General features: G+C 41.9%; 1 protein-coding gene across 2 annotated transcripts in view; it reads left to right on the top strand.

Annotated features, from left to right (window-relative positions):
* Positions 1–4,904: 4,904 nt before the first annotated feature.
* The window catches only part of scube3 (signal peptide, CUB domain, EGF-like 3), a 69,050-nt gene continuing 48,888 nt past the window's right edge, over positions 4,905–25,066 (top strand). For both annotated transcript variants that reach the window (XM_034087122.2, XM_034087123.2), the window contains exons 1-3: positions 4,905–5,291; positions 19,957–20,079; positions 24,799–24,924. In XM_034087122.2, the coding sequence (XP_033943013.1) occupies positions 5,192–5,291; positions 19,957–20,079; positions 24,799–24,924 (349 nt within the window). In that variant the 5' untranslated portion in view covers positions 4,905–5,191. The remainder of the gene's footprint in view (positions 5,292–19,956; positions 20,080–24,798; positions 24,925–25,066) is intronic.

Here is a 25,066-nt window from a genome sequence, read left to right on the forward strand (position 1 = left end):
TCAGTCATTCGTTCAATAGTTAAATTGAATTTAGTTCAGCTGTTGATTCTTAAAACGTCTCATAAAATGGGTTTGTTTTTGGAGAAATAGGAATTGTAGCATTTACGATTTTTCTTATTTTCTTTACAGACCTACTCCGTTATTTTTTACAGTTCTTTTCTCTACTACTTATAAGGTTAAACAGTGGTTGAACCAGCGTGGCTGAGTGCTCAGTTTTGTCCACAGCTGCAGTTTTTCAGAAGAAAATCAGTGTCTTGTTCCCTTCAGAGGAAATTATTCAGGACAGCAAAGAGGCCATTTTCCCCTGTCAATATGTGCCCTAACCTTCTCCATAACCTTCGCCAATTATTTATTCTACTTCCATCGATATTTTAATCTAAACCCTAACCACGGGGAAAGGAGAAGCTACCTGAAGGAGAGTGTCACTGCGACACATGTGGTGTTTCAAAACAGGAAGTCACCTGTACAGGAAGTTCTTTTCTCTACTACTTATAAGGTTAAACAATGGTTGAACAAGCGTGGTGCTCAGTTTTGTCCACAGCTGCAGTTTTTCAGAATAACATCGCTGTGTCTTGTTCCCTTCAGAGGAAATGATTCAGGGCAGAGTATTAGCAAAGAGGCCATGTGGGCGATTTAAAAGGTTTTACTCATCACAGTGTCACAATGACCCCTAAACACAATCGTCACTTGTGTGGAGTTTAAAGTGCGTTGGGTTGAATGGGATCTAAAGTTTGGTGTTTGACTAGTCAAACGTGTCATATTTGGTCTTTCATGACACACATAGGCTGAACCTCCACAATGGAGACACTCCCTGGGTAGTTGGAGCAGGTGGGTGTAGCTGCTGCACTATCAGGCTAGACAGTGAGCTCATGGGACTTCCCCAGCGCCCTGGTCCTCTTCTGTACTTACCTACCTACATGATGTGTGTGTCTGAAAGAGGCCGCCAGGAGCCTTGTCCTTTTCTTCACATATGCGTTGATCATAGGGGATTAGTGGAGACAAAGTGGCGCAGAGCCACTGCTGAGTGTGCTGGGGTTTAAGCATGCCCGGCCCAGTTCTGTGTCATCCAAAAAGTTTGCTTAAAATATAGGGGTATTATCTCTCGTGTGTGTGTGTGTGTGTGTGTGTGTGTGTGTGTGTGTGTGTGTGTGTGTGTGTGTGTGTGTGTGTGTGTGTGTGTGTGTGTGTGTGTGTGTGTGTGTGTGTGTGTGTGTGTGTGTGTGTGTGTGTGTGTGTGTGTGTTAGGCGGTAGGCGCTGTTGTACAATTAAGTTGTATGATGACTGACACTTTGAATAATTCAGGCGCATCACAAAGGATTAAACGTATCACAATGTCTCCCTTTCTGCTTCATCTTATCTTGATGAGTCCACTTGATTACAGATGTACAGAACGCACACACACCAGATAGAGTATTCGCACAGGCCTGTATCCCCTCCAGCACCCACATGCTCACTCATGCAGCTAACAATGCTGTCCGTATCTTGTCTTCCTCCCTGCTGCAGCAGCATTAAGTCTCAGGTAATATGAATTGGAGCGTAGAAAAACAAGCCCTCATAACCCACAGCCCGAGGGTGCTGCGCTGATAACGCTCATTAGAAGGTGTCAACTCTTCTGACATACCCAGTGCTGTGATGTTACAAACACAACTTGAAAAGCCTCTCGAGATGGTGCAATTGTGTTTATCCAAGATGCTGCAAAAGTCGTCTTTGAAAAAAGCCTTTCAGTTGGTGTGACACCTTCATTTCTTCCGACTTGATAACTGTGTTTCCTTTTTCCTTCCCTCTCCCTCTCTTGCTCCCTGTTAGTGCCAGTGACTAAGGCTGTGGTCAGAAGGCATTCCTGGGGCAAGCCCACAGCGTTCGCCTGGATGCTTGTACTAAAGTGTGGAACTCAGCAAGCCACTCTGCTCCCCTGTGGTGCTGGCATGGTGAGTACCAAGAGATCCTGCTGAGCCTGCGGTGGTGTTGGTAACCTCGCATATGAGGCCCCTGCAGAGTGGAAAAAGAGGGGAAGAAAGAGGAAAATCCTCTGAGCTGTGAGCCTTGGCATCTCCACACATAACTCTTTTAGACAATTGGGGAGCATAGATGTCGAACTGGTAGTTAAATGAGGTTCTTAGGTGATGTGTCCCCGTGTAGGACCATCTGGAAGAGAGCATTAGGCTCTCTGCAGGGCTTCTACTCCTCAGTTCATTAGCATGCAGGGTAGTGCAGTGATGGCTCTCACAGGCGCCTCCCAACATGCATCCATCTTACATTTATCTTGCAGCAACAGCTGTTAAAGCATCGTGTGAGCCAAAGCAAAAAAGTGGGTTGTCTAAAACATCTGGGTACAACATATATTTTGTCTCTTGATGGCTAAAAAAGGGGAAATTAGGAAGTTTGGAACCATTGAGGCAGTTGTTAAATATGCTCCAACAATCATAAATGTTTTTTTATAGATCCAAATAGTGCCGTGCTTCAACTCTTTTGAAAGAAAAAGTTATGAACTGCCTAAAAATCTAAAAAGTACTATTCGTAACCAGTCAGGTTTCGGTCAGTTACTCAAATCTCATAAACATGTTGCATAAAAACGTTGTCTCCCTCTAAAAAAAATGGTCTTCGTTGGAATGAATCTACGAAAGCTCTTTCTCGACACCTTCCACACTCTTTACCCTGTGCTGAAGTCCTGTTCATGACGAGCATCATAAATTAAACATTTCCTCGGCTTCCCTTGTGTGTCTGTAAGTGTAAAAATAGCTCGGTTTGGTGCACAGTGCACAGCCCCCTGCATTTAATGAAGTGTTGCCATGAAAAGTGTACTGATCCTGCAGCGTGACTTTGGTGGCAAACTGTGTTCTGACTTTTTCAAACTCCCAGAGTGACTGAGCTCATTTGGTTAGACAAGTGCTCCCAATTACCAAGAGATTTAGATACGGGGACAGGGGATATTTCCATATCCCTGACGGATGTTATTTTAATTACACTGAATTGCTTGACTTTGTGCTGAAGATTTACATTATTCTTCTTCTTCAGTGGAATCAAAGAGGGATTCTCGGAAGGTATTTCTGTTGTACTGAATCTCCTTTTTAGTGAGGCCCCTAATCTTTGTCATGGAAACCGAATTGAATTACTTAGTTTATAAAATATCTTACTTTACATCTGAGGTTACGTCTTGACACCTTTTCTTAGAAGTAATGGTAATTTAAAAAAGTGGTAGAATGGCGGATAATGAAATATAATACTCTTTGTCAGCCATAGAACTTTTTCCATCTGAAGAAATTAGAGCTGTTATTTCCAATCAACCTCATTGTGAGGCCCTAATTATATCTGATTGGAGAAACAAATTACACATGGAAGCCAGCGAGATAATTATAGTTTCGAATCCGCCCGTCCTTTGAAATGACAACATAAAGGCATCGACACAGCTGATTCATTAAGGTGAGAATGCAGGCAGAGGTACCAGGTGTGGGGATTCAGATGCAGTTCCTCTGTGGGGCGCTTCCTGAAAACAAATGTTTCTGATGTGATTTTCGGTGAAATGTGGTAGAGTAGATCAGTGAGCTGTGCGTCTGGTAATGTGAGCGTGGAGCTTTTTGATTCATGAACCCCTCATGCCTCGTTCCTCAAGTCTAATGATTGCAAACCTGTGATCAGTGTTTTGCAGGGATGGCTGATGCCAGAGATTGAAAAGCAAACTAATCCATTAAACTACAAAACCCTTCACATCCTTATTTTGTTTAAGAAAAATTGTATTTTTGTTCCATGCACACCTAAATGACTCGACTTTTGACACCAGACAAGGCTTTACTTATTCAAAGCCAAGAGAAAAATCAATGTGGCTGAATCTTCTACAGAGAAAAAGTCAATACTGACGAGCGGATAATGTGGTGTTGGTTATGGTTTAAAACCAGATGACACAAAATATATTTTGAATTCTTGTTTCTTTTTTATTCTTTTGGGTGGCCCCGATGATATTGCTTTCATCAATGTTCCTGTAAACAATTACTGCTTATTATGTATCATACCTGAGGAATTGATTCATGTTGAAGGGCATTTGAAACAGCTGGTATAGTTTATTCATCTCAAATAACTAACTATGGACATGTTTTTTTATTAAATAAATAGATTCTTCATGTTTTTTTAATTAGGTTCTCTTGGAGGGTCTTCATGCAGGTCCAGCTGCAGCTATAACAGGGATATGAAATTGCTCAGGGCCCCCAATTGACCTCAGAATAACGATGACATGCAGAAACTGGGGAAATGTTTTCATCTTAATAAGTTTTGCAATTTAGCGCTTAGCTCTAGTTGAACTTTTAAATCAGTTCAGTAAGCATGGAGGAGAACGATTAATTTAATCAACCCTTGAATTCAATACGTTTGTTAAGAATTTCATCAAACATCCTTTAATATTTGGGGCTTGATTGGCCTTTTTCTAAATGTCAATATTTGTTGTTGACTAACTGTTTTAATGAACACATTCATCTCTTCTATCAGTGAGATAGCAGACATCATACACTTCAACACTGAACCCACGACCCGAGGAAAATGGGTGCTTATTGGTTGCTGAATGAGCTGAACAAAATGCAATCTCCAAGCTATTACTTTCCCCATCCAAGTCATTTATAAATCCATCCGCCTTCTAGCACCCTTTCAGCCAAGCTTTTACGCCGACGGGACACTGTTTTTGCTCAGGTGACACCGACCAGGTGAACTCACAAACCCGGCTCCGGTGCACGTGGTAGCCCAGGTCTACCTTTACTGGCACCTTTGTGTTCATCCCTGCAGAACAAACACATAAGGGACACAGTGAGAGTGAGAAGATAAGGAGCAGCAGAGGAGTCCGGAGCGCTTCTTCTCTCCTCCCCCTTCAGACCCCTCCGCTCCACTCCATCTCTCCCTCTCCCTTTTCCTCTCCCTCTCTCTCTCCCGCTCTCTCTCTTTCTCTCTCACTCCCCCTTTCTTAAATTGACATTGGTCTGGCTCGAAACATGATAACAGAACAGCCTTCCTCCGCTCCCCGTTGTCGGGCTGTCCTCGCCGATCACTTGAACCCGAAATAAGCAGCGCAAAGAGGAACGGGATCGCACAGTGTCCTATCAGCGGCTCCTCAGAGGGAATAACAAGAGACCTTTATACCGCACAGCCTATGTGCTCTTGCGCATCGTAGAGCTTATAAAGTACTCGTGTTCAACTCTAGTGAAAGTTAACATGTATATGCACGCTTTGAGACGCGCAAGCCTTGGATTTGTAGGTTTCTGCCTGGTCGCCTTTGTCCAACAGTCAGCTTCAGGAAGTAAATCCACTCAAGGTACGTTTTCATGAAAAGAATAATAATAATAAATGTATAACTACTGATGGCTGGGAATGTGCTGTTCTGCCAAACTGCTTGTAGCCCAATTGATAGATTTCTTAGATATTTTTTGGAAAGCCATTGATCAGCTGTCTAAATAGCTGTATTAAAACAAGTAAAAAGCAGAATATTTGAAAATGTAGAGAGTACAAAGTAACATCTTTAGAGCTTTTGATCCATCAAATACTCTGTTTAATTCAAGCAGGCGCCTTCTGTCGATCCACTGACTCATTACGCAATCACTCAATTGCTTTTTTATGTTGTGTCAGTTGATTTGTATTTATGCAGTCTTGATGAAAGGAAACATCAAAAGGCTTAAATTAAGTTTCACTGAGTGTTTTCTGTTGTCATAAGAAAAAAGCAGCTGTCTCTGATCTTCAAAGAGCAAGCAGTGTGAACGGTTATGTTTCATAGCTAATCCTGCAGGTAATTGAGTGAGGGTAGCAGGAGGTATTTGTCACAGTCCAGACAAGTATTTGACACCGTCCGGTAACGCACACATGGAGGAGTATCTGTCTGTCAGACACTGCAGCTACAGTGCCGGCCTGCCCCCCCCCCCCCCCCCCCCACAGCTGCCCTCTTGCTCTCTTCTCTTGTGAGAAATTATTCAGACTAGACAAGGGCTGCCTGAATCAAAAGCCCTGGCACCTTACAGAAAGAAAGACACGGTGTTACACACTCAATCTGTGAAACCTTTCTTTCAACCTTTCTTCTCAAGGGTTTTCATCACTTAATTTTCCCACAATACAAATGCCAAGACGGAGCTGCCAGAAGTATTTGCATGCAAAGACACATCATGGTTCCCGTGTGAGTGCTGATTGTGGTCGGTGATGTTTCACACACACAAAAAGACATCTCTCGGGCGGTCGACAAGGCAAAAAGAGAAAGGGGGTGGGTGACTATTTTGCATCCTGGGTGGTCTGCCCCCACTTGTGGGAAAACTCAATATTTACATTTTGCAATTAGAACTACTTTTTTCTCACTTTATTTCCCACAACATCGATTACACACTTCCTTGTAGTGTGGAATGCCGCTGTGTGAGTGTCGGTCTGTAATGGCATGCACCTGTTTGTTGGTGACCGAGTGAAACGCCATGAACGACCACTTGGTTGGCTTCTCCTCCAGTTCCTGTTTATCAGTGCAGCTCTGCAGTGACATATGCTGTGTTTGACTGAGTTATTTGTGAGCATATTTTGTGCTTACTGAAAATAAATATTGTGATTTTATGTTGGTGGTACTGACAAGTCTGTAAGCTGGGAACACATTTGCAAACCGTAGAAACAGATGGAAGAACAATGACTAAGAAAATGCATAATTTGTCATCTCAATATTTATTCAACGCAGATGTTGCGGAGTCTTTGTCTTTCATCAACGTCAGTATAATCATGGCACTGAGTTTCCTCTAAGAAGAAGAACGGAGCAAGAGAGCAGTGGAATGACGGGAGGGAAGATTTGAGGATGTGGTGGAGAGAATGACAAAGAAGGGGAAATTGAGACAGTGGGAAACGGGAGAGATTAAGGCAGCCGAGACAGACGACGAGGAGAGAGAAGGTTTCTTAGTGTGGCACCAGCAACAAGCGGGTAAAAGAGAAGGAAAGGAAAGAGGGGAGCCATAGACGTCATGGCAAATCACTTTCCCTCGAACAGAGTCAGGAGCTCTTCGTTAATGCAGCAGCACCAAGGCAACGGTTGGTGTGGGGCTGACATGCTGCTGGGGCTGGCTATGTTGGTGTAACCTCTGCTCCGGGGCCTGGGGGTCTAAAGACGCAGGGCTGCCTGAGCGGGGAGGAAGGCCAGACCCAGGCCTGGAGACACTGTGGGAACCCAGCAGCCTTGTTAATATGAGGCCCAAGTGACGGGGAAGCTTACCTAGAGTTGCTGCCCCGAGTCCCCACTATTAGCGAGATGGAAAGGAAGAAGAAACCCCCGCCCCCCTTCCATCACCAACCCATCCACCCCCAACACTCACTCTTTCCCTTTTTCACCCAACCCTTGCTTTGTTTGCTTTGTCCTCGCTTCCTTTCCTTTGCACTTAATGAAGTAGCTGTGGTTTTTCTCTGTCAGCCATAAGCTATGACTGCATGACACCCAGAGTGTCAAAAAGATTCTGTCAAAAACCCTTCTGTCCCCCTCTCCGGTCCCCTGGATCTAGTCCGGCAGGTTTGTGTTACTTGATAGAAGGCAGGACATGTTGCAGGTCTGTGTACGCATGGAAGTGTCTGCATGTGTGTGCATACATGTAATTGGGACAGTGAGAAGAGAGTGTTGGTTTTTCGAAGCTGAAGAAACATAAAATAACTATTATAGGGCTTTTATTTCTGCCCGTGCCCTTGAATGTCTCTGAATGTTAGCTGTTAAGTAGAAAGACGAAGAAGAAACCAAAGGAAAGTGGACAGTCTACAGCACTGTCTTCTTTGGGCATGGCCAGTCATCTCACTTAACATTTTGACAACACTTTGTTTGGAGTTCGTTTTTCATCACCTTCACTCTCGTTTCTTTGGCCGTGTGTTTTGTTTTATGCGTTGCCTGTGAGTCCTGACAGGCTCGTACAGTGGTATTTGTAGAGCAGTTACACTTATCCCCTCAGAGACTGGAAGTGCTTTAAAACAAGCAGACACAAAAGTCCCTATGTGCCTGCCAAGGTACCGGAGCACAATTTTTGGTAAAGTCATTTTTAACAGCCGGGCGAATGGAAGATGTTTTCAGGTCAGCCAGGGAAGACAAAAAAAACCTCTCATCGGGATGGTCTGTGACTTTGAGAAGCTACAGACTTTGCAGATCAGGACGTTGCTGTTCGGATCATTTAACCAAAGTGACATATCACCCTTTAATTTCTCCCGTTCATTACATCTCGCTGTGTAGACCCAATCAAAGCAGATGAGCTCCTAACCTAGAAATGCCCTTTACACAAAGGCAGTCTTCTCTCTCTCGGCAGCAGTGACAGATGGTTGTGTTCTCGTTATGATCCGAGTGTCTGTGGCAGGTTGAGCCTCGGGGTAGCCCTCGGTCACCTGCTGATGAGTGGGTGGAGGGGATCAATCGAGCGTCACTCAACCACTCAGCAGACACACTCAAAAAGCATCCGCCTGACGAGTAGCGCTCCAGCACCACTGTACATGTTGTTACAGAGCAGCCGAGAGAGCAGAGAGATTATTATCTTTGCATTACTTGAGTGGTGAAAACACTTGATAACCATTCTGTCCAAGAGCAATGCGGTATGCATCACGAAAACGACTTTGATCTATGGGTGTGTTGCGAGGGCAAGTGTGTGTGTGTGTGTGTATGACTGCGATGAGGGATTTTTCGACTGGATATTAATGATTGCACTTAGCAGGCACAAGTGCTTTCACTTCCCAAAAATGAGGCTCCGTTATAAATAGAGAATCTTTTTAAAAAAACAGGGAGCAGGTCGAGGTGTATGTGCTTTTTTATTTTTCTCTTCAGTGTGGCCAAGTTGCAGCTGGATAGAAACATTTTAGTTTAGTTGTAGGGCAGGCTACAGCTCCACACAGAGCGAAGGCCATGTTTACCGGCACATGTAAAGTCGAAGCTGTCTGGTGCAAGCTGTGAGCCTTCGTTCTGGACAGTCACTCACTTTCATCCCGGCTACGGCTGGAATGAAAAAAGAAAGACATTTCCATCTGCAACAGAGCGTCAGGGATTCTCCAGACAAGGAGCTCTAAGTGCACTTTGCAAATAATTAGCATTTAATCCATCTATTCCCCTTTTTTCTTGTATTAAACCGCATATTTGCTACAGTGTCTTTTGTATCTTAAGAAAATGAGATATAACGTTATTAGTTCTCTCTTTTGCAAGTTTCACCGCTTAATCTGCATCACATGCACAATGTGTCAAATTAAAGAAATGTAAGAAACAACATTATTTGTGTAGGAAGATTGACAGCACTTCTCTCATTGTTCAGTTTACGGCGACAACCCGCAGCTTATTTTAGCACCACTACAAGAAAGGGAGGGGGAGCTAACCTGGCTCCGTCAAATGATTACTGAATACATCTTGCAGCACCCCTGAAGCTCACTAATTAACACCTAATTCCTCGTTTGTTTAATCAGTCCAGTTACTTCCTTGAGTCGCTGTTGGTTGCCTGGCAACTGCATTGAGTCAAGGAAGAGTCAACACCCCCCCTTCGTTAATTGTCGTTACACCTTATGTTTCTGTATGGATTGAACAATGAAGCTATAACAAGTTATTTGTAGGTGCTGGTAGATGCGTTTTATTTCAATGTGTTTGAGGCTAGGTGTTATCACACATTTCCACTCTTGATGCTAAGCTAACGCTGCTGGCTGGAGCTTCATATCGTATGGATATAAGATAGTCATTTTATCAAACTCTGAATTTCCCAATTATGTTTTTGGTTTAGAGTTTTCTGCGAATGATTAGTGTTTCAGTTTGTGTGTCGGCATGTGAGTGAGTCTTTGTAGTCTAATCATCTTTTCTGCTTTTCTTCATTTTACATCCAGTTATAGCTGCTGTCCATCGTCTGCACATATAAACTGAATTTGAAAATGTCACAGCTACCTACCTGTAGATATGGCAGATCCCCTGATCCCCAGAGGAACACATCAGCTGTTCAGATTCTTCTGTCATGGCTTTCTCAAGTAGAACATCACCTTCTCGGCAGCTAGCGACACCGCTGTGACCATTATTTGTCAGCTCATTTCCAATGGCTGCAGAGTTGACAATGCTGTACACAGTGTATATTTCCGGTGCAACAAGAAGACAAAGTAGTTCAAATCACCCAAATTTTTCCTGCAAACACCATGACAACTGCTTTGTATGCAACACCAGTGTCCAGTGGTGAGAAACATGCAAACCCTTCCACTGAGGAGTGCAGAGCTAGTGTGGGGTTTGTTTATTTACCGAGGCTTTAATCTGAACAATATGTTCCAAAGGAGTCCTGTGATACTTCTCCTGCTCTTTCCCTCTCGGCCTGTCAGTGGCCTTTGTTCTCTGTGCACATGCGGCACTGTGCTGACATCCCTGTTGGTTTCGGGGGAGGATGGAATCAGTGTTGATGGCACTTTAACCCCCCCCCCAGACTTAAACTCACCTCCAGAGCCGCCTTCAAAAGTGCTGATGGCTTGCTGCGAGCCTCCGTGCCGTCCCTCAGCCAGCTGCAGCAGCTCTCAGATCATTAATCCTCTAGCTAACCCCCTCTCCAGAGCCCACATTTGTTTTTCTGTTACATTACTCACTGATTGGGGGTACTGTGACTCAGGAGGAGATATCAGGGGGACTGTCACCTCAGGCACTCTCTAATCCCACAGCTGACGCCCCACCATCCTTCCTCCTCTTTGGCCTCTCTTCCCCGCTCCCCCCTGTGACCTCTCTGCTGAATAATGAGGCTGCGTCTCTCTTTGAGAGTTTCGGGGGGTCAGCGAGGGACGTCATTAGGCTGGTCTGCGGTGGTCAGCGTTGTCGGAGGGGGGTTGGGGGTCAGAGAGAGCCTTGTTTACAGACTGTGTGTGTTTACATTCCTGATGGTGAGCGCCAGCTTTAGAGACTGCTGGAAGTCAAAGGAAATGCTCTTATTCTGCTTAGTAATGGAAAAATCCAACCCAATACATCAAGGAATCCAAATGAAAAAAAAACCGCCTAGTTATTTATGAGGTGGGTTCTGGCCAATGCATTCTGGGTAGAAAGACGGATGACTTCACCGATGAATATGGGACGTCCTCAATGGACAGAGGCATGGGACAAAACACATGACCCTCTGCGGTATTTAATCACCCCCACTGAACTCCAGGTATATGTATTGCAGACTGTAATAGCTTATGCTGTTGATTAATGGCAAGCACTGGTTGTTCACGGCTCTTTGTTTGAAATCATTATGCAATCGATCATACAGGCATATGGGCTGCATCTAGGGTTATGTTCATCATTGATTCATCTGCAGTATATTTATTGATTAATTCATTAATCATTTGGTCTGTAAAAATGTAAGTAAATATTCCCATTTCAAGAGTCAATTATAACGTTTTGTTTAAACTGCAGCTCGAGAAGCAATGATGATTTACGATGGACTGTAATATTAAAAGGTGCACATTTATGTCATTCACATCATTAAAAAGGGTACTCTGAGTGGCCAGGTGTCTATAGGTTGCAAGAATGTTTACGGCTAAAAAAGATTTATATAGATTTCAATAATAATACTTACAGTATAACAATAATATCCATATTGGGGTCGTATAGAGAAAATGAACAGCAATATTAACTTTAATTTCTTTAAGCAAAAATGACAAACTTTAGCCAGTTCTAAACTTTTAGATTTGAGGCTTTTATTTCTCATATTTTATTATAAACTGTATATATTTTAAAATTGCTTTGGGTTAACTGACAAACAGTGACACATATTTATCTGAAAAAAGTTTGCCAGAAAGTTTTCTCCCTAACTTGCCCTCACCTTTTTACCTCTCTAAAAAAAAGCCTTGTGATTTTACATTTTCTTCTCTGACACCCATTCCAGTCGGATTGAAATACAGTAGTGATGGAGAGGCCATCAAACAGTTTATACGTCTTTACGAGTGAAATGTTAGCGATAAGTGATTATGCTGTCTCACTGCATTTAAGTGGAACATATATCCAGGCCGTTCCAGCCCACTGAACTTCACATTTCTGAGCTGTAATGCCTGCTTCACAGCTCACACAGAACCATTCACTTTATGCTCCAGTTGGACAGGAAACAACTAAAAATATCACACTTGTGCTGTAATTGCTACGTAGCCATCTTTATAGTCGGTGCTGTATCTGGTTAAAGTAATCACCAATGAATGTAATTGCTGTGTGCAGAGGGTAGAGTGTCATGTCAGTTAGCTCTGTGTGTATGAATATAAGGTAAACAGCTGGTCTAAGTGCCACCCTTTCCGTGTATAAAATAAGCTGCACGGGCCATTAACAGTGGACGACACATGCCACGAACGTTGAAAAATCCCCTGAAAGGTACAAATGAATTTCTTGTCACTTTGACTCCTCGTGGGAAATGGTTACAAGTTATGCTCAATTATTCATTGTGGTATTAGACCCCAGACCCTTGGAGCATGTCATGTCGACCTCTCTGCGCTCTCTTAGTATTACTCTATGATTGACTTAATTACTGTAATAAGTGTTTTTCTTCTGGAGGTGGTCCGAAGGTCTGCGAGTCATAGTGTGTTAGGGCCACACATGCTAAAGGGAAAGCAGGGCACCAGATGCTTGGTCTGTGGTCAACATAAGAGAATCAATATTATTTATTCGCAGAGTTTGAGAAATGCTTAATACATTAAACAAGGTCAAACTTGTCTCATCGTTGTCACTGTCTTTGTGTTGGAAAGCACATATTGGTATGTGCTGGTTTGAGTTAGTTGAACAACCCAACCCAAAATACACATCCATTATATCAGTTATCGAATAGGGCAACTGTAGAACAAGGGGTACATAATTCATTTTGGACTTAAGAAGCTGACTAGGTTATTGGAAGCTTTAAACAAATAAAGATAAAGATACATGGTCACAACTTCCCCTTGTCTTAAGTTATTTCCTATTTTGTTCAACTGGAAATTGAAAGAATACATTATAATGTGTTAGGGTTGATAAGATAACTGTATTAACCGCCAAAGAGGAAACTAGAATTTCCCATAATGAAACTCAACAACAACCTTTGATTTGAATACATCATTAGTTTTTTCAAACTTTAAACTCCATTTTACTCCTGACTTCACCGGTGAACTGAGTGCCCCTTTAAAGACTATACAATCACAAGGTTCACAAGGTTAATAGACATAAATAATAAAAGGAAGTCTTGTCCACTCTGGTTTTAAACAAGCTAAACGCAAAGATAGTCTTTCAGCAAGTTAACAAGATATTGCTTTCATGTTTTTGTGCATTTTCCCTCCGGCCCCAGATTAATCTGAGGCTTCACGGTTGGTGGACACAAGCAGGGAGGGACCCGGGGTTTTGAAGTTGTGATCACAGTTTCTGAAAGCACAGGATCAGTCAGTGGTCATGATTCCTAAACATTTAGAGTGTGTGAAGGATGAGTGTAAATATCCCGAATGGAAGCCGTTGATATTTTTATTCACAACTTTGTAGAGGTTTGCTGGGCAGCCAACAGAGTGTCCCTTCATTAGCTGAAGGGGATCTTGGCAAGAAGGGGAGAGATGCTAAATGTTGTGTTAATGTTGACGTCTGCATTTCATCAAAACCATTTTTCGGTAGAGGGAGGAGGGGGGGACGGGGGGACGGGGGGACGGGGGGCTGGCCAGTCTGCTGCCCTGCACATTTTGGAGATCTGTGACATTTCTCCAGTGTGCTGTGATAATGTTGCAACAACCAGCCATAGTTCCTGTCCTTTCCACAACCTCACACTCACTTCCTCTCATTAGTGCCTACCATATATAGCGCTGGGTGTGCACACATTCAGGCAACTAATACCACTGTGATGTGGTGAGCGTATACAACATTTAAAAAAGAGTGGTACACTGATTGTTTGTTAGTTGTTATGTTTTGAGTTGTGCCTAATGAGGAATGGGCAGGGTGAGCTTTCACATCTTTCTGCTGAAGGGGGAAAGTTTCTCTGTGAAATATGAGTTTAAGACGTACCTAGAATAACTATGTTCAAAGCAAATCATGGAAAGACTTTGGGGAAGCAGGAGACATCTTGTATCAAGTAGTCAAAGAGTCTAGATGTTTCAGATGCGGGTGAAGCATAGATGTAATTTGAACAATATTAACAATTTTAACAAGGTAGTTAAACTAATTTGTAGAATCAACAAATCAAACAGATTCATTATGTTATAGAACATTTATTTGTGTTGGTCTTGAAACATGTCTGAAAGAGATCTTTAAAATGTTAATAGGGACATATTCATTTCCCCTTTTTCTCAGGCGGTACAAAACATTGCTTGCTGTATTTTTTCCAATCCCAAAGCTAGACTGAGGAAATGAGCCATTTTTCAGACCCTATGCTTTTTGTTTACAACAAAAGTGTGTGAGTTGAACACCATTTCATCATATGGGTCATTTACAGTGAGTAGAAAAAAAGGTGTTACCGTCTTTCAAACCGAATCAGCCATTCAGCCATTCAGCAGCTCTGCTGCTCTGTAGCTAAAGTAATTATCTTGACATTAGCCCCATCCTGTACAACCACAACCTTAAGTATAGTGTAAGTGTGGTTCTAAGATGGATAATTACAATACTTGTTACTTTGTAATTATACGCAGTATGACAAACGCTGTGATCCAAAGAACACCTCTTTATGGACTTGAACCCAGCACCCTTCCGCCTTTCCCACAAGGAGCTCGTGAAAATGATGAATTTCATCCGAAAAGGCTTTTGTCAAGAAAGAATGTTTTGTTTCTGACGTGAAACTGCGACCGTTGAAAAGCTGCACCAAATCATTCTGTCAGGAATACACAGCTGAATACTCTGCTGCTCCCGCTGACGGAATGCATCACTTGGTCCATATTTTTTTACTTTATTTTGAAAGTTGATTGCAGGCAGCGCCAGTAAAGCCACACGTATGGGTGTCCCAGCTCCACTCAGTCTATTTCTGTATCTAAAGGAAAGGTGATGGGCTGGAGGGGGGCAGCTTTGGGGCAAAGCAAACAGCGAGGGTCTCAACACTCAAAGTAAACATTACCCTATGTTTGAACTACACACCTTCAGCACTACAGTTCTCCCACACACTCGCGCTCTACCCTCTGAGTTTTACACCCCCTTGAGCCGGCCCAGCTAAATACACCGCTTATCCCATGGTCTTCTCATAAATCAGGGAGGAAAAGCACCTCTGACAGGGTCTCACCTCCACGGCCAGCAGCCCTTAGCTCTGACTTTCATGCAGGGAATAAATGGACTAATGGCTTTTCAGAATTTCCTAATAACCACATAAGGATGTTTTATCCAGCAAATGTAATACAGGTATAATAAATCACATGTATATACCCGACTAACTCTGAAACTCTCCTATTGCCACCTACAGAAAGTAAAAGTCTGCTTTGCTGGGTCGACAGCATACGAGGATACTTTTAGTAGTTTGACACACAGCAAGTTTCATTGAGCAGACAATAGAGCATGACATTAGTCTGTTTAAGAGGAGTGAAAACATGTTTCAATATTGTATATTAGCTTTTTTTTATCCAAGAAAATCATCGAACTCAGTACTCTGAGAATGTCACTGGGTTTAAACAAAGACTCCAGCTTTCTGTGGCCTTGCTGTGCTCAAGTGCATGAGCCAAAGGAGGGCAGCAACAGCAGCAATATTATAAATGACACATTCCCCAAAGGAAACTGTTTAAACATCTGAGCATTGCCCAACTTCCCTTTCTTCTTCGGTTGTGTTGTTTTGGCGTTGTTTATTCATCCTTGTCCCGAAGCGTCGGCTTCATCCTCCGCTGCCTTAACTTGTTCCCAACAACTGTGATTCCTCAACACAAAAGAATGAAAGAAACTCAATGAAAAACACAATCTTTTCATCTCGGGCATGAGTCAATTACCAGAGCAGCCTTTCTGAGCACGCTCCATGTTTTTTTCCCCTCAAAGTGTTCAGAGGATTCTCTTCTGGAACATAAGGGTTTATCGATTCTGACATGTTTATTTCCACGGCAAAGACATGTTGGGTTTCCAACCTAACCAGCAGATTTTGGTTTTGTTGTTCATTTGTCGGTTGGAAAACTCCCAGTAACTTGCATGGGAAGATTTAAAAAAGGAAAACAGGCTATTGTAGTTTGTGGGCGAGGGTGTCCTCATGTGTTTTTATTTCAATTTGTGCAATTTTCATGTGCTCATAGTTAGTGTAGTAGCTGGTGCTGTCTCCGGTTTAGCTTTAGTGCAGATTTGCCATCCTTTTATAGATTGTAAGGAGATTTTTAAAGAGGCAGAAGCTTTCAAACAGTTGGTTAAATAATTGATGTGGTTTTTCATGCTGTTTTTAAATTTGTTTAAAACCCTAAATGCAAAGAAAGCTGCTCTGTCATCATTAACCATTTGAGTGAAGATAATATATTATAAGATGCCGGTAACATAGCATCAGAGTTACTTACAGATTCTTATCTGGTGCCTCTTTAGCGCACAACAGTTGCCCGAAGCACTGACAGCATTAAACTAGTCTGCGTGCTAATTTGACTTGAGGAGACAGATATATAATTTACTGTTTTTCTGCGCTGTATATTTGTGTTTGAGTTTCATCATTAACCTTTCAGATGATATGTTATGATGTGACTCTTTAAAGTTTCCGACTTGAGGCGTGTTTTGTGTGAATGCGAACTTTGGCTCCAGATGGAAACATTAATAACAAGATGAATAGAGGGATTCTTTGAGTCTCTGTCATAATGAATATTAATTACAACAGAGACTCGGCACCAAGACAGTTGACAATAGGACAGATATTTCTTTGTGATAAATGCCTCCTCTATTGAAAAACACTTCACACAGTCTTTTCTGTTCTTATCCTGGAAGAAGGTTTGCAAAGAGGACGGACCCGGGCTGCTCCTCAGGAGAATCTTTATTGTTCTCACATAATATGAATCAATGCAGGGCGCGGGGAGCTCTTGCATCACTAAATGGCTTTGTGGAAACTTGGCGAGAGAGGAGCCACAACCTTTCCTGGTGCTATAGTCCTTACTGAATGCAGCAGAAATGTAAACAATCAAGCCAAATTGGTCAAATCCACTGGCTGCTCTGTGTTCAAACCTTTAACCTTGACTCAACATCTAAAAGTCTAGTACTATTAAAAAAAGCTAGTGTGGGTCTTGGGATGCTAATGTCCTCCACTTCACTCTAGGCAAGAGAATGTAACTATTAGACAATGAAGATATTGATGAGATCTAACGGTGCTTGAACAGCTAACATTTTTGGCATGGTTAAAACAAACTCAGGTATGTTTTTCCAATGAGTATAGTTCCTTTGGATGTATGTAATCTCTCTCATTAGTGGGGCTGTGAACGCAATTCAACAACAGGATTTAAAAAAAGCTGAACTTATAACTCCATCTGATGATTACGATGTTAAAAACGTTGTCAGTTCATTATAAAGTTTGTGAACGTGATCCTACGATAAGCCTCAAATCATTACTGCGTCAGGTTCTTTGTTGTCTCATTTCTAGCTGTTAGTCATTATTCATAACATGCAGTCTCTTTGCAAATTGTTAATATGCATAGTCATATATTATTCTATTCTATCGTTAGCTCTTTGTGTAGCGTCAAAGTGCTTAAAACTTCTCTGAGTAATCAAAGTCGTTTCTCCCAAATTGGTCCTGATGATGCAGGTCGCCAAAATGGTTCAATAGCAAGTAACCAGTCTGTATATCTTCATGTTAACTTCTCTTGGTTTGTTTTAAAAAGCTGTTGAGAAAAGAAACTGGAATAGGACTAAAATGCAAAAATATGTATGTTTTCCCCTTGGTCCGGACCGAATGAATGGAACTACAAGTGTGAAAGCATCCATACTGAATATGGTGAGCCCTTCTCCTCTAGAGCCACCAGCAGGGGAATATTTCTGGTTTCGAGTGAAAGCATTTACATAATAACATTCGTTCACCCATTCATCCAGAGGCAATGGCTGCCATACAAGGTGCTAACTACTTGAGGAAGCTAACATTTGCACACAGCTTTGGCCATACCATCGGGAGCAACTTATGGTTATGTATCTTGCCCTAGGATACATCGACAGCGGCTGGGAACCCACAACCTTAGTTTGGCAGACAACCACACTCCCTCAGAGCTCATTAGCATGTTGATGTTAGCATTTAGCACAGCTCAGCATCACGGAGCTGCTACCAGCTGCATTGTATTTTTGTCTTGAAAAACCTAATCTTGATTCAGACACTAAATACTTTTTACTCAAGCACTGAAACCTCTGCCAGCTTGTCAGTGAAATTCAGCTTATAGCAGGATAAGAATGGATCTGACCTGGTAGCCTTGTGTTCTTCATAAAGCAATACCAGCATTAACACGTTCCTGTTGTGATGACTCACTATGTTGGCATAAAGGTGTTCAAACCTTTGAAATTACCTTCAATTTCAATTCAATTTGGTGTTATTGGTGCCATCAATGTCCTTCTGTCCACAGCAGACTTGATGTCCTGCAGGAATAGGCAGATATGGGCAATATCAGGGTTTAGGTTACAGGTCATTTCCCAGTGGGATCAGCCAGCTCCTGCAGAGGGCTTGTGATAAGAGTGATATTGGAAGCTATGTAAACCTTGTTAAGCTGCCCTTCCCCTGTGTGCAGGGGGGTAATCCTAAACACCTGGGCTAGTTAACTGGGATTTGGTGGGATTAGGGGCTCCATGAGGCAAACCTGATCTTGCTACCGATTAAATCCATTTCCATTCTTATCTTTTCACATTCTCTATCTTACAATTCAAACTCAATCCAGACGTTACACAAACCTTTTATACTGAGCTAATTTATACCTGCCCATACCTGTAATTCTGGGATTTGAGATAGTAAGCCTAAATGTGATTCACTAGTCTAGGCTTGGACGTCCTGTTTGGTTAAAGTTCATACTGTACATAAGATTTAAATGCTCAAAATGTGTTTTTGATCCACATGCTTCTGGTTTTGTTGTAGTGGTGTTTGATTTTAGCCTTGGTGGCAGTATGATTTTACGGATGGTAATCTGTTGTCTGGTCCACCTCTTTGGTCAGACTTAAATATCTTTGTATGCATGGATTATCATAACATTTGGTACCAACAGTATTTGTCCGCAGAGGATGAATCCTATTGCCTTTGGTGATCTCTTTACTTTTTCGTGCGCTTCCCACCGTTAGCATGACATTTACATTTTTGTTTCTATCAAAATATCTTGACAACTTTTGGGGAAAATTGCCTTGCAAAATGGTTCAAACATCCATAGTGGCTATTGGTGAATGTTCCTGTTGTACCATTATTGCATTAGATGATCAATATTTCAATTTGTCCAAAACATTTTTGACCAAACACTTTAGCAGAATGAGCATGCTAACATGCTACATTAAGATGGTTGGTGTTAATGTTGCCTGTATACCTTTTTGTTTGTATTCCATTGAAGGCAGGTACTGAAACAACATTGTACTAGAGCTGCAACAATTAGTGGACTAATCGATATGTCAATAGGCAATTATTTTGATAATTGGCTCGTTAACCAGCCATAGGTACCCCAATTATTTTATTTTGTATTATTTGTTTTTAATTTATGTGTTATTAAGGCTCCTGTTGGATATTTGTTTTTTTCACAAGCCTTTGTTTTTCATGACTCCCATTTGTAAAGAAAAATGCCCAGTTGATCAGTTAAAGGATACTTTTTGGGGGCATTTTTCCCTTTGTTTTCAGTGTAGAGATTCTGGAAATTGGGAGTAAGAACGGTATGACCTGCAAAAACAAATCTCAATGTTGAAATCCCCTCCCTTGTGCGTGGTGGTAATGCGGCTTCTACTGTAAAAAAAGTGCTCTGGAATCAATGTTCTTGAAAATGGCATTCATTTAATAAGGTTTTCAGTTATCATTTTAATGTGTTTTTGTATCTTGAAGGAAGCACAACCAATTACATTATAATGAATTGCATTTTGAAAATCTATGATTTTGTGTCACCCTCATCAAGAAAGCCTTTGCTCCATCCACTAACCACCTCCTCCCTCTTTCCTCCTTTTCTAGATGTGGACGAATGTGCAGAGGCGCTTGACAACTGCAGCATCGATGCAATCTGTCAGAACACCCTGAAGTCATACAAATGTATCTGCAAGTCAGGCTATAAAGGGGATGGAAAACACTGTGAAGGTAAAGTGTTCACGGATTAATGTGCTAATTTACTGTGGTCGGAGGCACACACTTCTTCTCCCGTCGGTGGGAGCACAGGAAGGGTTTTACAGTACATTAAAGTAAAAGGAAAATGTCTCAAGTTGATTTTCTCATCTATGTGAACGTAAGCCCTTGGGCCAGTGACAGGCTTGATAAGACCTTCTGTCTCACTCAACATAACTCACTAGCTTTAAGACTCTAAGAGGTTAGAGAGAGAGAGGGAGAGCGGCAGACAGAGGAAGGGGAGAGCCAGGTGCAGAGTGCTCCTTTGTGACAAGATGAAATGAGGCAGTACATTTCCTACACATGTTGGAGGAGAGAATTAAGATAGTGGCTGAAACGGCAGTCGGAGGCCCTGCCAAGCAGTCAGGGATATTTCCACAGCCAGAGGCCGGCCTTGTAGGCTGTCAGACAAAAGTCTGTTTTTTTAACCTTTCTCAATGTGCCCACAGCTTCCCGATCATTATACTCCAACATTTTTATTAGGATTATTACAAAACCATATTTTATGTCATTTTTTTCCATGCTATTATTATTCTTTCATTAACTTGACAGGGTGTTTTTCATGGCCCCCTGCCTGGAGGTTATAAAAGTTGGCCTTATTGAATCTATTGTAAACTATGTGCAAGGTCGGGTTTCTATACAACTGAAGGTTAGCTGACGTCTCTCTTCAAGGCCGATCCACTTGTACAATTCAAAAGTAACATTCATAAAAATGAGCTGAAAAATATCTTTGAGTAACTGGGGGATTGATTTGAGAAGAACAGTACCTGTTACTTGTGTGAAAGGAGAGCGGCAGGAAGCTAATGTTTCCATGCTGTATGGCGTGAGCCTCATTACCTCCTCCACCTTGCTTCTCATTATAGTCCGTGGTTCAGGTTGGACTTTTAGTTTTAAAGGCTTTGTTCAATATAACTGTTAGCAACAGCTGAGATTCCATGCACAAGATGTTGTCTTAAGGGGACTCTTGATTTGTCTGCTGTTAAATTATACTTTCAACATTTTTCAAGTATGTATAATAATCGTCAGGTGCCCAATTGGACATTTCTTGCAGGTTCTTGCTAAAGAAAGCTCCCATCCTAAAATTCTCATGGTGTGTATAGTAAGTTAAAAAAGACAAAATCCACACTCCCCATTTTGCCCAAAGATAAGGTTATCTGAAGCTAATAATGTTATATGTTTCAGTAGTTTAATTTAGATAACCCTTGCCTTATCTTATCTCCAAAGGCTTTGCTTTTATTGCGCAACATTCCGTCTTTGAATTACCAGACAGTGTTTTACCAGTGTGTCCAGCTGGGGAAAATGATTTCTGTTTCTTTGAGGTGCTTAAACTGACAAAATATGATAATGAACCTCAAAATTAAACTCAAGGCGAAGGTAATTGTATTGAAAATCTTTTCATTTTAATACATTTTCTTTATAACAGTTGCTTAATCTTACTCCTTTATAAATAAATGACAAGGGAATGATCTGTTTTCACTTTTAACTTTACTGAGTTTGCTCTTATAAAAACACCATAAACACAGAAATGGAAATGTGTCCATGACCTTATATTATATAGAAAAGCTTATATATTGTATTTGATTATATTGTCAGTAAACCAAACTAAAACATAATTCTTTCAAATCCCATCCCTTAAATTTAAGCCTGATAATTAAATGAATGATTTTACTCTTTTATGTATTTACATATACATTTTCTAAAAGACTTCTTGTAGATGTAAAAGGGACAAAAGGTTGGAGGACGTGACATGCATCAGATAAAGGCGAACTCAAAGCTATTGGAGAAAACATGACTTTATTAACATGCGGTGGGTGTTTCAGGTTTAGAGAGGAGCAGAGAAAAGGGGAGGCTGATTGAGTGCTGTGATGGGGGAATGACGGATGTGTGGGAGAGGCAGGGAGCAGGAGAGTGTTTCTTTGTTTCAGTCCCATCCCTCTGCTGTCAAGGCGAATTAAGCCCAGAGTCTCAGAGGAGCCGAGCGACCGGGATCATCGGCCCTGAATGGGTCCGTAAGTGCTGGGTGGAAGTACGCTGAGTTCTCAACCCACCTTGTTTGGGTCTCCTCAGTACGAGGCCTTCAACCATCATCATAACCATAAGAGACAACTGCTCTCAGGCTGTCACAATCTGCAGCCTCTCTTTATCTCACGGGTCTCTGCTCTCTTTATGATGTGTCGCATTTCCTTGGGTTTAGCTACAGGGACTGATGAACCAAAATGGTCAATATTAGCCTTTTATTAATCCATTTCACACCGCAGTACTTTTCCCACAAAGGTTCATGAGAACTTAGTAACAGCCGCGTTCACACCGCAGGACTTTCCCTGGTACTTTAGTTCTTTAGTTCTGTTAGTACCAAGGACTCTTTAGTTCTCATGAACTAAGTACAGATCGCGTTCACACCGGAATAAGTCCCTGGGTGGATTAGGCAAATGAGCCGCTGACGTTACTTCTTCTTCTTCTGCTTTGGGTTTACTGGCAGGCCGCAAACCACTTCACGGCGTATACTGCCACCCGAAGTCCCCGGAGTTGGGGACTGGCTTCAGCTGCTGGGACTCCCAGCAGCTTCTACTGAAGCCTTCCGAGTAAATCGCCAGAAAGCCGACACCTCCTCATCTCCACCGCTCCCATGTTTTCTTTTGTGTTGCCATAAGTTAGTCTCTCTCCATTTGTGCGCTGGCCTAATGCTAATGCTAATAATGCTAATGCGAGGATAATAAAATGGCGGCTTCACAAAACCTTTTGGGAGTTTTACGGGGCGTGGTTTGCAATCCGCCCAGCCAATCAGACATAGGAACCTTTTTCTCCCACGAAAGTACTATGCCTGCTCTCTAGCAGGGACGGAAAAGGGGGTAAAAAAGGTTCTGATTGACTAATTTTACCTTTTTTTGGTGTGAACGCGACATTTCAGAACTATATCGCTATCGCTATTAGCCGCGTTCACACCAAGTACTTTGCCGTACTTAGTTCCCAGCACTTAGTTCCCCTATGGAACTAAGAGCCGATCGCGTTCACACCGGAATAAGTTCCCTGAGGGAAGATTAGGCAAATGAAGCCGCTGACGTCACTTCTTCTTCTGCTTTGGGTTTACTGGCAGGCCGCAAACCACTTCACGGCGTATACTGCCGCCCGAAGTCCCCGGCCGGATGTCCCCGGAGTTAGGGACTGGCTTCAGTAGAAGCTGCTGGGACTCCCAGCAGCTTCTACTGAAGCCTTCTGAACCAGAACGCCGACATCTCCTCATCTCCACCGCTCCCATGTTTTCTTTTGTGTTGCCATAAGTTAGTCTCTCTACGTTGGTGCGCTGGGCTAATGATAACGCTAATAATGCTAATGCGAGGATAATAAAAATAGCGACTCTACAAAACATTTCAGAGTTTTACGGGGCTGTGGTTTGCAATCCGCCCAGCCAATCAGACATAGGAACCTTTTTCTCCCACGAAAGTACTATACCTGCTCTCTAGCAGGGACGGAAAAGGGGGTAAAAAAAGTTCTGATTGACTAATTTTAGTTGTTTTTGGTGTGAACGCGACATTTCGGAACTAAAGTGGGAAAAGTACTGTGCCGTACTTAGTTCCCAGCACTTAGTTCCCCTATGGAACTAAGAGCCGATCGCGTTCACACCGGAATAAGTTCCCTGAGGGAGGATTAGGCAAATGATAATAATAATTGTTGTGTTTTGTATAAGTATAAATTTACATTTCTATACTTATAAATAGTTGCAAGTTGTTACAAGTGACTACCTTTTATGTCTTACTAGAACGCACATTTAGTACCACATTTTTCACAAAATACCGTTCAGGGGCTTTTATATCCTGCCAACAATAAATTCCAATGGGAAAAGCAATGGCTTGGCATTACACTGTTAAAATATTAAGATATTAAATACAGTATTAAAAATCAGTGAAGCTCTGGCATACGCTAAAGTTACATCAGTAACAGGTGAGCCAACTAATTACCACAGCAGTTGCCTCATCCATGTTTACCTCCATGAGAGCTTTTAATAAAGCAGAGATGGAACAAAACAGATCATTTTAATTGTCTGCATGACACCCAACGGCCTAATTGCTCTCACATATTTTTAAAGGGATTTGTTTGACACTTTGAGAAACATGTCTATTTTGTATCCTTCTTGCAGAGATTAAAGAGCCTATGAGTTTCCTTTCAGAGAAAATGTGTTAATTAGCAAGCTTTAACGGTTCTGGCAAGTGGATATTCTTATTATCGGATTGAGCCAGAGTAGATGCTTTTATGCTAAGCTAACTGGCAACCACTTCAAATATTAGACTGGTATTGATCCTCTCATCTAACTCTATGCCAGAAAGGAGATGATATTTGTTCCTTTTAAGGCTGACCATGATATTAACTCTTAACTAAGCATTCCCAATAGTATCTCAATGATTAAGAAAATATGCTTAAAACCTACTATAATTAATTTACCACATATCTTTTAGTAAAGAACCTTTTGAGTGAAAACTTTCAAACAATCAAATTTTACATAAGGTAATACTCCCTGCATAAATAAAGGATAAAAAAAAACATTCTCTGTTTCGTCTACAATGATTTCAAGACAGCTTTTTCAAGTCACGATATATATTCACGATTATATTCTCACCCGACCCTAATCTTTAATGCATCTTGATTGCTTGAAGTTTTGCAGAACTTTCTCTCACATCCTTGTGTATCTTCTCTCTGCAGATGTCGACGAGTGTGCAACTGAATACAACGGTGGCTGCGTCCATGAGTGCATAAACATCCCGGGAAATTACAGGTGCACATGCTTTGATGGCTTCCGCCTGGCACATGACGGGCACAATTGTCTAGGTAAGTGTGTGATGTCTGGGAGTGTGTGTGTGCACTTAACACTGCGTGTGCGTGCTTACAGGACTTTTTAAATATATATGAATAGATAATATATTCTCCGCAGCTGTCTTAAATATGCAGGAAAAGGTTCTTATACAAGGAG

Source organism: Pseudochaenichthys georgianus, chromosome 7 (genome assembly GCF_902827115.2).
Source record: "Pseudochaenichthys georgianus chromosome 7, fPseGeo1.2, whole genome shotgun sequence".
NCBI lineage: Eukaryota > Metazoa > Chordata > Actinopteri > Perciformes > Channichthyidae > Pseudochaenichthys > Pseudochaenichthys georgianus.